The sequence below is a fragment of the Alligator sinensis genome, unplaced genomic scaffold (genome assembly GCF_000455745.1).
Source record: "Alligator sinensis unplaced genomic scaffold, ASM45574v1 scaffold322_1, whole genome shotgun sequence".
NCBI classification, from domain to species: domain Eukaryota; kingdom Metazoa; phylum Chordata; order Crocodylia; family Alligatoridae; genus Alligator; species Alligator sinensis.
In genome coordinates, this window is record NW_005842154.1 from 1,287,268 (window position 1) to 1,301,082 (window position 13,815).

General features: G+C 57.4%; 1 protein-coding gene across 5 annotated transcripts in view; it reads right to left on the reverse strand.

Annotated features, from left to right (window-relative positions):
• The window catches only part of PLEKHG5 (pleckstrin homology and RhoGEF domain containing G5), a 43,503-nt gene that overhangs the window by 13,924 nt on the left and 15,764 nt on the right, over positions 1-13,815 (reverse strand). For 2 of the 5 annotated variants that reach the window (XM_025206402.1, XM_025206401.1), the window contains exons 3-8: positions 4,100-4,229; positions 3,586-3,688; positions 3,159-3,219; positions 2,696-2,787; positions 1,872-2,008; positions 999-1,162 (exon numbers count right to left, since the gene is read on the reverse strand). In XM_025206402.1, the coding sequence (XP_025062187.1) occupies positions 999-1,162; positions 1,872-2,008; positions 2,696-2,787; positions 3,159-3,219; positions 3,586-3,688; positions 4,100-4,142 (600 nt within the window). In that variant the 5' untranslated portion in view covers positions 4,143-4,229. Of the gene's footprint in view, positions 1-998; positions 1,163-1,871; positions 2,009-2,695; positions 2,788-3,158; positions 3,220-3,585; positions 3,689-4,099; positions 4,230-8,035; positions 8,190-9,853; positions 10,717-10,807; positions 11,470-13,815 lie in introns of those variants that run through there. The other 3 variants (XM_025206403.1, XM_025206399.1, XM_025206400.1) reach the window with 3 other exon arrangements.

Genomic DNA, 13,815 nt, shown 5'->3' on the forward strand with positions numbered 1-13,815 from the left:
GAAGTACAGGTATATATATATATATATATATATATATAATTTTTACCAAAAAAACCCCTCCAGCCATGCCTCAGCACCTACTAAGAGTATGCAGAGCTCACAGCCTCTTCTTGGCACTGTGCCTCCTGAGTCCCTGCCACAGTGGCAGCTGGAGCAATCTTCCTTCACCCTCTCAACCCTGCCTGGACTCTGCTGCCTGGCGTCTGCTTTAAGCTCAACCCAGAGGCAGCTGCATTCCAGGGAGGGAGGGAGGGAAGGAAGCAGTTCTAAGCCAATATGTAGGAGGCACTTGCACCCTGCAGATTGGGAGATACAGGAGATGATTGGCAGGGGGAGAAGGATGGGAGGAACTTTGTGTTACAGCTTGTGTGGGGAGGGACTTCCCCACCACATGGCCTTGTCCCTGGTGTGCAAACAATCCACTGGGGCTGACAGATGGAAGATTTGCTTATGGACCACAACTGCACCTTATCAAGGAGCCAGGCCCTGGTGAGCTGAAGCTATCACTTGACAAATAAACACATGCCCAGCTATGGCTCCATTTATTGCCCACGTCCTGATCCTATCTGCCTACTGGCTAGTTACAGAAATACAGACATGATGCAGTGGCAGCCAAGGTTCAGAAGAGAGAAAGAAGAGCCCTCTCAGCTCAAGGAGATACCACCCACCTGTGGGGCCAGTTGCCTGACCACACTGTCTCTGCTCCATAAGCCAGGTCATGCTGCTAATGCAGAATGAGGAACCTCTAACAGCCCCCACAGTCCAGCCTGACCTGAAAATCCACTACAAGTGCAATCTCCCCAGAGCCCACCAGCATTGGCTATGAGGACTTAGCTGCCTCTTACACTGAATGACATTTCTTCCAGATAGCCTTTGCCATGGGCACTTCCTCTCAGATGTGGCAGCACAGTGGTGCCTACTGAGTCTTGCCACGTGGCTCAGTGACTCCCACTTGTTTCCCATGAGCACAGACCACACCAGACCATGGCCACACTCACCAGGATGTCCATGCTCTCCCGGTGGAAGGGTGGCTGCTCCAACTGGTCAGGCACAGAAGTGAAGAGGACAGTGGAGCCAGCACCTGAGGACCGCAGGATGGGCAGGCTCAGGGATCTGAAGTCTTTCACAGCCTGCTCCACCTTGAGTTCATCTCCAGGTTTGGCTATGAAGGAAGCACAGGTAGGGCCATCAGTGGCAGGGCTCCTGTACAGCACCCACCCACATGCTGGGGCTAGCTGGCCATGCCCTCTGAGCACAGGCAGGGTTACCCACACAAGCATGCTGGACACCCACCAAGGGCACTGCCAGATAGTCTGAGAACAGGAATAGTGCAGGGTCTGGGGAACCCGCAGCAACTGCAGCACTACCAGCACAGGGGCACGGTGAAGCCCAGACCTCCCCCAGCACTGCAAGTCTGATGCTCACCAGTGAGCGCCACAGCATGTCCAGCCCAGCCCCTAGGGCAAGTGTGCCAAGTTCAGCTCTGCTGGAACTCATGGCTCCTGTGGCTTGCAGCAGGTGCCTTCTGGCACAGCTCTCTGGCCAGAGGAGAAGAAAGCCCATGTCCAGGGCTGTGGCAGGTCACAGCGAGGCTGGTTCTGGTAAGGTCATGGGCTGTTTCCCAGCACAGTCTGAATTTGCACCAGCTTAGGACAGGGCAGCATCCCCAACCCAGGCTGAGCGGGACTGGGTGCCCTCTCAGGGAAGGTTCCTCACTTGCTCCTCGTCCGAGGGATGCAACTAAGCCTATGTAACAGAGGGGAGGAGGGATATCCCACTCGTCCACCACCTGCACACTGCCCTCTCTGCAATGCACTGTCAATCCACCAGCTCTGAGGCTATCTCCCAGCCTAGCCTGATGCAGGACGCACCTTTCACTCGCAGGTAGTGTCCCCCAAAGCGGTAGGCTTCAAAGTGAAGTGACAGAGGTGTGTTGGACTGGTCCAGATATATGTCCACCTTGCTCTGCTCGATGCCTTTCCTCTCGAACACTGGCAGCAGCACCTCCCTGCGCACACGGGAGCAGGCAGTAGCGGGATTTCCCTCCTGCCCCCAGATCTGGGCTCGGAGTGAAAAGGGTCCATCAACAGGCTTTGGGCTGGGTGTGCCAGGCTGACTGTACTGAGATAGGCCACAAGGGAGAGAGGGCCCAGGCACCCAGCCAGAGGGCTCCAGGCCCCAGGGGCAGAGTGAGAGCTCAGGGGGAAGGGGAGGGCCCGCTATTCTCCCCTTCAACAGCTGCCAAAGCCAAGAGAGTGGTGATTCCTTGCACTAGTACATGGCAGATACCTATTCAGCAATCTGGTGAGTGTTGCTGACAAGCAAAGGACTCTGGTCAAACTGCAGGGGTGAGCCAACCATAGGCCTGTACCCACTGCCTCAGCATAGGGAAGGACTTAAAGCACATGACCAGGTCCAGCTGGTGCACCAGTGAGCAGCCCAGCCCAAGCCCAAGGAGGCCAGGGCACGGGGTGCCATTGAGCCAGGAGCTGGGCTGGAGGTAGGGTTTTGAGGTGGCCACACTGGTGTTTCAACACCCAGGCTCCATGGCTGGGCCCTGTCCAGGATACTCTCTTGATGGCGCCTGCAGCCCCAAGCCAAACCCATGCTCCCCACCCACAGGAATAGTCCCAGGGCCAAGTCTGTTTAGGGGAAAGGCAGTCCCATGCCCAGCAAGTAGCCTTGGCAGACTCACCCCAGGGATTTCTTCTTCATGGCTGGGACAATCTCTGTCTCAATGTCCACGTTCAAGTCGAACTTGAGGGTGAAGCACTCTTTGCTGGGGTCCTGAGGCAAGGGCAGGCTGGTCAGCAAGACCCTTTCTCACACCCTGGGGCTCAACATCACCAGCCCTCACCCTTTGCAGGGTCAGTCCTGTGGCTCCCACCCACCTGGCAGTCCCCTGTAGGTACAGCAACCCCTGGCTCCATGGAGCTCCACGACCCATTCTCAGGTATAGGCCTGTCTGTACAGCTGGGGTGCAGCTGGCTCTGAGGCTGTTTCAGCTGCAGCTCATGCTCCCTGCACCCTGCAGACTACCACAGCACACAGGCCAGGGTCACTAGGGTGCTTGCTCCACAGCTGTTCCACCTCTCAGGCCTGGCACCCCTGCGCCAGCCCAGATCTCCCCGCCCCACACTCCAGGCTGGGCTCCTTACATCCGTGTGTCTCCGCCGGGCTTTCTTCCTGGGGAGCTTCAGTGCCGAGCTCTTCTTGTCTCTGTAGGTACAACCAAATGCATGGTTACAGGGAACACCTGTGCTCTGGGGCTCTGATCCCAGACCAGGGGCTTCCCTGGAGGCTAGCCCTCACCAGCATGGCTGAGTCCCTGCCAGGATGGCACTCAGCATGCTGTCAGGTCAGGGTCCTCTGGAGTAGCCAGGAACCCTGGGTCCTCATCAAGACTCACTGAGGCACTAGCAATGGTGCCTCAAGAGTAAGTTGTGCCTTGAGCTGTTCCCCAGGGCTATGTTCTCTTATGTTAAATGCCCCAGGCCCAGCCCCCCACTCACTCCAGGCCCAACCTATCTCATTCCCCAGAGAGCAGCAAGGCCCACCACCAGCCCTGCCCAGCTGGGCACTCACCCCTTCCCATCCATCAGCCCCTCATCATCTTCCTCCACATCAGAGGCAGGGCTGGTGCGTGGAGGGCATGAGCGTGTGGACACGTTCCGGGCCAGAATGGAACCTGCAACCAGAAGAGACATACATGTCACACCATGGGGTCTGCCCTTCCCCATGTGACAGGGGCTGGCTGGAGGGTGGGGCAGTCTCTGTGCTGACAGGCCCCTCACTGCAACCCCTGTGTTGACAAACCTTCCTCTTAAAATATTCCCCTTCCTGTCTGGTGCCTTGCTGGGCAAGACATCCCCCCCTGCATAGCCATGCTATAACACATGAGGCCCTCAGCCCTGGAAATATTCCCCAGGGGAGGCTAGATGGTTGGATGCAGCTGGGAGCAAACTGCCCTGGCCCTGCTGCTGCTTTCTCCCTGCTCTGGCACAGCTACCAGGCACCCTGCCCTGCCCAAGGAGATGATACATGCACAGGGTGGCTAGGCTATTGTCAGCTGGGCCCCCTCCACCAGTTGTACTCTCACCTTGCGGGGGCAGGTCGAAGCGTATGTGTCCATCAAAGTGCATGGTGCTGTGAAACCTGCTGTCACAGGCTTCGCACAGGCTCAGGGGACTGTGGTGGTTCAGCTGTTGGCACTCCGCATGATGGCATACCTGTGAGATACAAGGTGCCCTAACATAGAGCCAGAGCTACACATGGCAAAGTGCAGGGAGGCAGCCCCCAGGTCCTGACAGGAGGGGTTCTCTGAGCCCATGTGGCTACCAGGCAGCTCCCTCTGCCCTGTAGCCTGCCCACCATCCATGCACATAGACCTTTCTTGCAGGCCAGGTGAGACCAGGCTGCCACGCAGGACCAGACTGCAGCTCAGTTCATTCATGGCTGGAGTCCCATGCTAAGGGAGGGGGGGACTCTGGCACAGCCAGGCCTCGTGAGCAGAGGGTGCTCTCTGGCACAGCCAGGCCTCGTGAGCAGAGGGTCACTGCCCCTTGCACCCAGCCCATCCGTGCACACAGAGTCCAACTCAGCCTGCCCCATGCCCCTTGCCCTGCCCATACTCAATGCCTGGCAAGCATGGCTGGGGCTGCCAGGCCCCACAGATGGATAGTACCCTGGTCATGAGCACAGCTTGAGGAGGCACTGCTAGGTTCCCAGGCCAGGGTCTTCCTGGGGCCAAGCACTATTGTATCGCGAGCCCTGGGCACACAGAAGAGGCTGTGGCTGGTTGCTTTGTGTTTCAAATATCAGTGTCCCCAATACAGGGCTGAGGAAGCAAGTGTCTGCTGTGAAACAATGCCTGTGAGCCAGGCCGCCTTCCTCCCATTGTGCAGCCTCCCCAGGGCTGCACTTCTCACCAGCCACGGGGACTATTTTTATACACTCGCTGTGTGGGGCATGACCCCTGGCCAGCATGGCTCACCCAGCCTGCAGCAGCCAGGCTGCCCTGGTGCTCTCCCTCCTGCCTGCCTCATGGTCTCAGTCCTATGCTCCCCACAGTACTCCACGCCTTCAGCCAGGACCCACAGACCATGTGGCTCTGTTTGGCAGCCCTTGTGCCCTGTACCGCCTATGTGCTCAGTGCCTGTGTTTCAGGAGGTAGGATGGCCTCAGGAGGAAACAAACAAAGGGCAGCACATGCAGGAAATTGTTTTAAGCAGGGGACAGCACACCATGCCCTGCTGGACCAAGGGCCTTGGAAGGACGCCTCTTTGGAAGGCCTGAGGCCACAGGGAACATTCTCAGCACCAGACCAGGAGGCAGCACCCCAGGGAGCAGAGGGACCCCATGCAGCCTGAGCTCCATGAAGGGTGGAAGAGGAAGCAGTCCCTCATTTCCAGCCCTTGCCCCCTTTCTGCCCTCCTTCCTTACCCAGGCCCACTGACATCAGAGCTGAAGCACTCTCTCATGCCAAGCCCCACTAGTATGCCAGCTCTGCCCCATATGTGGGAACAATGGCACTGGGCATTCTGGGGTCTCCCAGGTGGTGGCAGAACAACATAGTGCCTGGGCACTTCCCTTGGCCATCTGGGCCAGTAGGGTCAGGGGAATATGCCCTGGCAGGAATGGAGTGCAAGGAAAAGCAGGGAATACTCCCCACCACAAACCTAGGGCAGGGGGCACTGCAATCCCAGCTGGGAGCCCTTTTCCCAGGACTGAGCCAACAGGAACCAGGCTGAGCTGGCCCAGAGCTGGGAGCTGCCTCCCCCTGGCTGGGCTGCTGCCAGGGAAAAACTGTGCCAGGCCAAGGCAGGCCAGGCCAGGGAAGCTATGCTGGGCTGTCCCCAGCTGTGACTCACCCAAGGAAGCTCTTCCCCTGGCACAGACTCTACCTCTCAGTCTCCGTCCCTAGTCCCTCCAATGCTTGGGACCCTCCTGTGGCTCTGAGCAGAGCTGGAGAAGCAGCAATCGCCAGCTGCATTCCCTGGGGGATCCTGCCACCAGCCTCTGCTGGCCCATTCCCAAAGGACCTGAAGCTAGTGAAAAGCAGATTCATGGTACTGTGTGCTGAGCCCAAGACTACGAGGGGCATGCAGCACTGACCCACCTCCAGCTTAGATAGCCAGAGTGGGTTCTGCAGGGAGTTGGCCCCTCCCAGTCTTCACAGAGCTCCACCTTCCTGCCTCCACTACTGGCTCTGCCTTCTGGAGGGGATCTGAGCTGCCCTACACAGCCCCAGCCAAGCCAGTCTGGCTGCCCTGCTCCCAGACAAGCACATGTGCAAGCAGCCCACGTGTGCAGGTCACGCATGCAGGCCCTGAGAACGCTGCAAAGGTTTGTGACTCACTCAATAGTGCTACAGCTGGGAGCATGCAGCCAGGGACTAAGTTCCCTGCCCCAGAGCCAGGTGGCCAGCACCACTGGGTACTGGTAATAGCTCTGGCAGCTCAGAGCAAATGAGCAATGCAGCTCCCAAGCTGTGGCTATGCTTAGAGGTGAAGGCCAGCCCTGAAGCCTGCCAGTGAATGTACAACACCTCCAGGCCCCCAACCATGCCAGTTCCCTGCCACACTCCCCAAGTCCATCTCAGAGCCCACAGGCAGCAACAGGACAGCCACTGCAAGCACAGTGCCCTCACCCCAGGACTGTGAATATCAAAACCAGTGACAGGTAATGCAGTGTGAAAATCAGGCAGAACTGGGGCAGAGCCCTAGTTTTGCCCTCATGCGGAAGCAGGGCTGGGCGTAATGCCAAAAGCGCCACCATGTGTTTACGTTCCTTCCCACCCAGTTCCATGTGCCCTGGGATCCCACAAATGTGTGCTCATGCCAGGAGCACCTACAGGTCCCACACATCTGCCCTATTCTGGGAGCTGTCCCCAGGACCTTGTTCACACACCCCTGGAGCCAGTCCCCTGGACAAGCACTGCTGCCACCCAGGGTTTGACTGGGAAGGGCAGCACCAAGACAAGTGCCAGCTGGTCCTAACTGCAGCCTGGGACAAAGCCAGAGCTCCCAAATGCTGTCACAGGCTCCGCCACTAACACCCTGCAGGGCTGGGGCCAGGATGCTCCAGCGGCAAATGCAAGGGGACAGCACCTGTGATGAGATGCAGCATGGCAAGAAAAGCAAACACAGGCAGTAACGGAAGTCCTCACCAGACACCACCTCCCCCTGACAAGGTGTAGCCCTCCCACAGCACAGTCACCCAGACCCAGGCACAGCTCTGGGACTCCCCTCCCGGGGAGAAGTTTGCTTGGCCCCGCCACGCAGCGTCCCCCAGACATGCCCAGGCTCCCTGCCACATCACTACCTGGTTCTTATTCCATGGACTAAATATCTGCCTGCCAGATGTGTGACCAGTACTGCGCCTGCAGTTGCTGCCAGCACATCACCGTCCCTGCTCCCTGGGAAGGACTTTGTGCCCCAATGTCACCCAGATTGGGCACAGCCCCTCCCTGGGATTGACACCACCAGAGTCCCAGGGGCTCAGCCCAGAGCACAGCATGGAGCCTCGGCACTCACCCCCGTAAGCCTGTCTGGCTGGATTCGGTATGAAGGCACAGGCAGCTATTCACAGCCGCTGCAATGCAGCCCTATGAATGGGAAGGAGCTGGGGGAAGGGAAGGCCACTGGGGGGAGGGGAAACCAGGCTGCCTCTGCAGGGAACTAGACAAATATGATAGCACACACAGGCGCATGCACACACAGATGCACATGCACATGCACACGCAGGAGAAGTGAGGGGCATTTACTCCACCTAGGCCTGTGAGGGGGAACACACTGCCTGTGCAATCAGTTGGACTCCCCTGGAACAAGGAGGCAAATGTCCAGTCCGCCTGACGCAGGGAACACGGCACAGCAGCTGCAGCTCAGGGGTATATCACTAGCAGCTCGCGGCAACTGTGAAAGCTAATGCCAGCAGCCCATGGCCCAGGCGGCAAGAACAACAAAGAGTCTCCTTTGACAAGGCAGACACAGGCCCTGGGAAACACAAACCACTAATCCCCCGGCTCCAGACTCACCTCTGCCCATAGCAGCCAGCACTGAAAATGAGGACCTCAGCTCAGCCAGCACCCATGACAAGACAGGAAAGTGCTCTGCTCTGTGGGGCAGCCTGTCCTGTCCAGAAGCCCAGACTCCCCTAAAGCCCCTGAAGCAAGCTGGGCTGCCTGCATCCTCGGCATAAACCTCACTGACTCATCTTCCTGGGCAGGCTTTGGCTTTGGGTGGAATCTCCCCAGTGACAGGCTGTTGACTAAGCAGGTGGGGCATCACTGGGGTTTGGAGTGAGTAAGAAGTCAGTGTGCCCTGCACCTACTCCTCTTTGTTTGTGCAGACAGGCTGTAGTGGGGAGGACCCCTCCTGAGCTGGCCTCTGCTCTGGCTCCCCTGCCCCCCACAAACACACACACACCTGTCAGCTGGAACTTAAGCCTCCAGGGCTCCTGGAAAGATACATGCCCTCCTAAGTGAGCGGCAGGATCAGTAACCTAACCATGAGCTCAAGTGTCAGGTTTCTGAAGCCCCCATCTGCATACACCACGCTGGTCGGGCCACAGCAGGTACATGCCCTGCCAGTGGCTCTTGCACTGGCCTGCCCTCCAGATTCCTGCAATCAGCAGAGCGGGGGCCAGACTTGCCAGCTACCAGGTCACAAGTGGACGCCAAGCATTTATGCTCTGCGCTGCGCACAGGCCCAGCTCGCTGCTCCTAACACCAGGGCTTTTATGGCAGGAAGCCAAGGCAGCCCAGCACCCCTACTCCTGACCTGGGCACAAAGCAGAGCAGGGATTGTGTGTACAGTGCTCTCCATGCCACAGAACTGCAGCCAGAGCTGGAGCTGGAGGGAGGAGGATCCCATCACAGCCTGCTACACATGCACTGCAAAAAGGACCTTCTAGCCCACGCTGTGCACTCAGCCTGGCACTCCTAGGCATACCAGCAGTTGCAGGAAGCTCTTGAGGCAGCACCTCCAGTATGAACCATGGGACACTGGGGAAGACAGGAACAAAACCCATTCCCCTTGCACCCATCACCCAGCTTGCAAAAAGACAATCTGGAGAGCCAGCCTGGACACCATGGTTCCCTTGGCAGAGCTCACGGGGCTGGACAGCAGAGCACAGAAACTAGTGCCACAGGCCCTGGTGTCCAAGGGCCAAGTCCTGCAAGTGAACTGCTGCTGTCCAATAGCCTGTGTCACTACACAGCCAGGACCAATGATGAAATTTCACTGCTAGTCCTCTGCAGCCATGACAGTGAGAAGAGTGGTGGGTTAATGTCACGGCAAGTAAGGCCCAAAGGATGCCACACTGTCACGGTCAAAGTTTCCACAGCACAGCCAGGAGGAAGCCACGCGCCCATGTGCAGGGTACCAGAACAGCCTTCTTGGCATGCCAGCACAGAACCTGGTGAGCTGCTAGGCCTAGATCTGGCTGGTGGGAGCCACCACCACCTCCAACCAGCACCTGCCTCCAAGCTCAGAGCTAAGCCTCACACTGCCACCACCACCCCCATCCTGGCCACACTTGTGGAGCCACAGGCCACAGCCTTGCAACAGAAACAGTACCTCCTCTCTCATGGACCAGCCCACTCTGCAGGTACCCCTTCCCAGTAGCTGCTGCCCCCATAGCCACTCCAGGCTGCAGCCCTGTCTGTGCTCATGTCCTCTCCCTGCAGTTAGTGGTGTCCAAGCTGGGGTGCCCGGGTTCAGATGCTGGGGCAACTGCAGGTCTGGACTTCACAAAGGCTGGGATACTGGGGGGTGTAGAATAGGCAGGGACCTGCTGGCCCCTGAGCCTGCTCCCCTGCAGTCGCAGCCCCTCGCCCTGCAGTCCCACTCACACATTTATCAACCTCCATCTCCAAGCCAGTCTGTCTGTTTGTCCCAGCAGCTCCTATTGTTCCTGGATAAATGTAGCATTGTTTCAGCCAGGGCTCAGTGCTGGCCCCTGGGGGCTTGCTGCAGCTGCAGCAAGTTCACACAGTGCTAAGGGTGGGGTTCAACAAAAGGTGCCCAGCCCAGCCCTGGCCTGACTTGTGGAACACCTAGGGGCAGTCAGCAGGGGGCCATACCTGTAGACCAGCCAGTGCAGTCACATGGAGTGGCACCCTGCAGGCACTCTGTAGAGCAGTGCCTCTCAGCACAAACCATCTGCAGATTTTGGGACAGTGTGCGCCAGCCTCGCAAAAGGGCATCTCATGTCATAGCAGCCCCATGACAGAACCCCACTGATCCCCTTGCCCAGCTTTCCCATTTGAAACAACCCCTCTCCCTAGCTACTTCCTACCTCTCCCCTGTTGCCCTGGGCTCCACCTCTGCCCTCACCTGGCACCATGTCAGATGCTTGCCAGTCCACCCCATTTTGACAGCAGTCACCTCACCCCAAAAGTCCCGGGCTGCATCAACCCAACCTCCATGTGCCTCCAAGTCCCTAACTGTTCTTTTCAGCCAGACCTGCCCTAAAGCCTCAAGTGCTGGCAAGGCTGAGGACAGATCACTCCCTTGGGCTCCCTGGTGAGGAAGTACCACCGTGCATGCACTACTCATCTCAAGGCCTGGTCCAGCTCTGCTGTGTTCTGGGATGGCAGTTTTCACGCATATATACCCTACCTCCAGCTGCTCTAAGCTCCTCTTCCTCCTCCCATCCCCTCCCACTCCAGTGGGCCGTGCTCACCCCAAATGTCCCTTTGCTGGAGGCCAAATCCCTTCCCTGCAAGTCCCACCACTTTGCTTGGAGGCAAACTCCTCTGACGGGGAAGCATGACCCACATTAAAGCCTCTGTCCCCTCACTCACTCCTCAGGATGTGCCTTCATGGCTGGTGCGAGGCCCAGGAAGCTCCCACACGCTCCTTGCTCTGGTGAGGCCCTTTCCAAGCTCTCTGTGCTATGCGCTGAGCAGCTTGGTAGTGCCTCAGTGCAGCCAAAAAAACAGCCATGCATTACTTCAGAGCAGCCTACCACGCACGATACCATCTCCGGAGATGCCCTGGGAGCAGCCCAGCCCAGCCCCTAGCAACGCCAGGCCCTGCCCTGCTGGCGACCAAATATCCACTGGAATTCAGCCTTCCATTCCCAAGGGGGCGGCTTATAAATAGCCATTGCTATGGAGACTGCAGAGGCACGGCAGCTGCACAGGCTGCCTGCTCATGGCAGTGAGAGCTGGGCCAGCTCTGCTGGGAAAAGCCAGCTCTGGGGAGCAGCCATGGGGCTAACACACAGGTCATTGCCTGAGCAGTACAGGCAGGGCCCTGCACTTTGCACAAAGGACTGGGAGCTGGGGCACCTGGGTTCTATTTTAGGACCTGATCAAAAGGTGCTTTGGCGATAACATCACCAACCCCTGGCCAGATGCTTCTAAATAGTCAGGCCAGGGTGCAGAGCCTGGAGCAGGAACATCCCAGAGCTTCAACCCCACTGCCTTTTTTTTTTTTTTTTTTTTTTGAGTAAAAATGTTCATGTTCCAAGTCAAATTCCAAATCCATGAGTCATTCAAGAACCATATGTGGCCCTGAAACACGCAAACATCCTCCACCCCTACCTGGGGCTTCAGTTGTTTCCAGATCATTTGGCGGGCATCCTATGTGCAGGCCCAAGCCCAGAGGCTTGGGATTCGGATTCCCCTGAGTTTCGCTTGCCCTCAGCCATATGGCCGCAGGAGCGAACTAGGGAGAAGTCTCCCATTTCCATAAAGTGGGCATAAAGCAACGAACACGTTACCTCTGTCAGAAATGTGGTTATCCCCTGTCCCCAGGAAAACCGCTTCAGCTGATAATGATGTTTCCCCTGCCAGGTTCCCTATTGACACCTCTGGAGGGACAGGGAAGCTGCCTTGTGCTGAAATGAAGCAGCCCAGGACAGCCCAAGGTTGCAGGGACGCAGCAGCAAGCACAGGGAGAGGCAGTGTTCTCCTTGCAGCCCTATGCATGGTGTCTGCCCCACCTGGGCCCTGCACCACCCTCTTCCTCATCCCCACCTCTCCCCTGGGGCCCGCCCCCACTTAGACAGAAGTAGGGCTGTGGAGCTCCCAGGCCCTGCTGGTGGTGTCTGCTGCCGGGAAGCCTCCCTGCCCAGCATGCCAGGACCTGCTCCTGGGGAAGAGTCATCCTGGCTGAACAGGGGGTGGCAGCTGTGGGGAGGAGCAGAGCCCAACCGTGGCTGCAGCAGCTCCTGCTTGCTGAACCAGGAAATAAGCATGCCCTATGCAGGGCAGTAAGGCTCCTGCACAAGGTGCCTGGCCAAGAGGCAGCAGCCCCGCTCAGGGGTGCTGGGACAGCAGGAGGACCTCACACCCTGCCCAGCTGGCCCCCACCAGCGTTAACCTCTCCTGTCCCTGCCCCCCAACTTTGAGGCAAAGTCTCACACAACCCATTGGAAGGACATGCCTTCTGGCTTGTTCCACCATGCTCAGCCCAGCCCCACCTTCACCATTGCCATGGTGAGGCTGTGCTCCGGCAGATTTGGGGAGAGCAACAGCAGACAGCAACTGTGACAGTGACAACGACAGTGAATGAGCTGAGAATGTAAACCCCAAAATCGGGGCTAGGACTAAAAGAGTGATTGGGTTAGGGAAAGGGCTGTGGTCGGGTGCGCGGGAGCGCTGATCCACGGGTGCATTTATTGTAACAGATGCACAGGCTTTAAAAGTGATATAAGGTATGTGAAGAAAAGCTTTTGCTAGATGATGATGATGGTGTGTGTGTGTGTATTTGTTTTTTTAAGGTTTGGAGGCAGTCCCACTCACAGGACAGCCCTTGAGAGCAGGGACTGCAGCCCTCCATCAAGGCAAGAAGCTGAGATCCTGCTCTGGCCCTCAGCAGAGCCCAGACACATCCATTAGCCTGTTCTCTCCCCGTTTATGACTCACCGCTGAATTGCTGCAACAGATACTCAAGACCAGTTGGCCCTGAATGAATAACAAATCCTCCGCAGGGAGCACAGGGCTCAGAAACCTCTAACCCCAACAGGGAACCCAGTTCCTGCCCCAGGGGACCCTGTTGCCAGTGCTGCAGGAGAGCCCAGCCAGGCATATCTCTGGCCTACAAGGGGCCATCACTTGGGTACTGGGGCCACAGTCACTGGGCAGCTGGCTCCAACCCACTGCTCCGGGATGCCATGCTGCTGCTCCATGTTTTATAAACAAAGGTTTATAACTCAGCTTGCCCTGACCCCATGCTAGACAGGAAAAGGTGGCCCTGCTTCCCCTGCACAGAAAGGCCAAGATTTCACCTGTATGGATGACAAGGATGCCTCATGACAGTACTGGCTACAGCAGACACTGCACAGGTAGGTGAGCAGGCCATGCCACCAGCCCTGCCCCAAACCCCAGGTGATTGGCTCTGCCCCATGCTCCCTAGTACCAGCCCCGTCCCCACAATGCACCAATCTGGAAGGTCAGGGAATACACAAACCATTTACTCTCGCTTGGGGAAGTGTGGAGCCGCTGGCTATTATATTTGAAAACTCATGGCGATCGGGGGAGGTCTCAGACAATTGGAAAATGCCAAATATAGTGTTCATCTTTAAGAAAGGAAAGAAGGAGGATCTAGGGAACTACAGATTGATCAGCCTCACCTTAGTCCCCAGAAAAATAATGGAGCAGGTCCTCAAAGAACCCATTTCTAAGCAGTTGGAGAAGAAAGTTATTAGGAACAGTCAACATGGATTCACCAAGGGCAACTCATTTCTGACCAACCTGACTGCCTTCTGTGATGAGATAACTGACTTAGTGGATGCCAGGAAAGCAGTGGACATAATATACCTTGACTTTAGCAAGCCTTTTGATTCCATCTCCCACAGCATTCC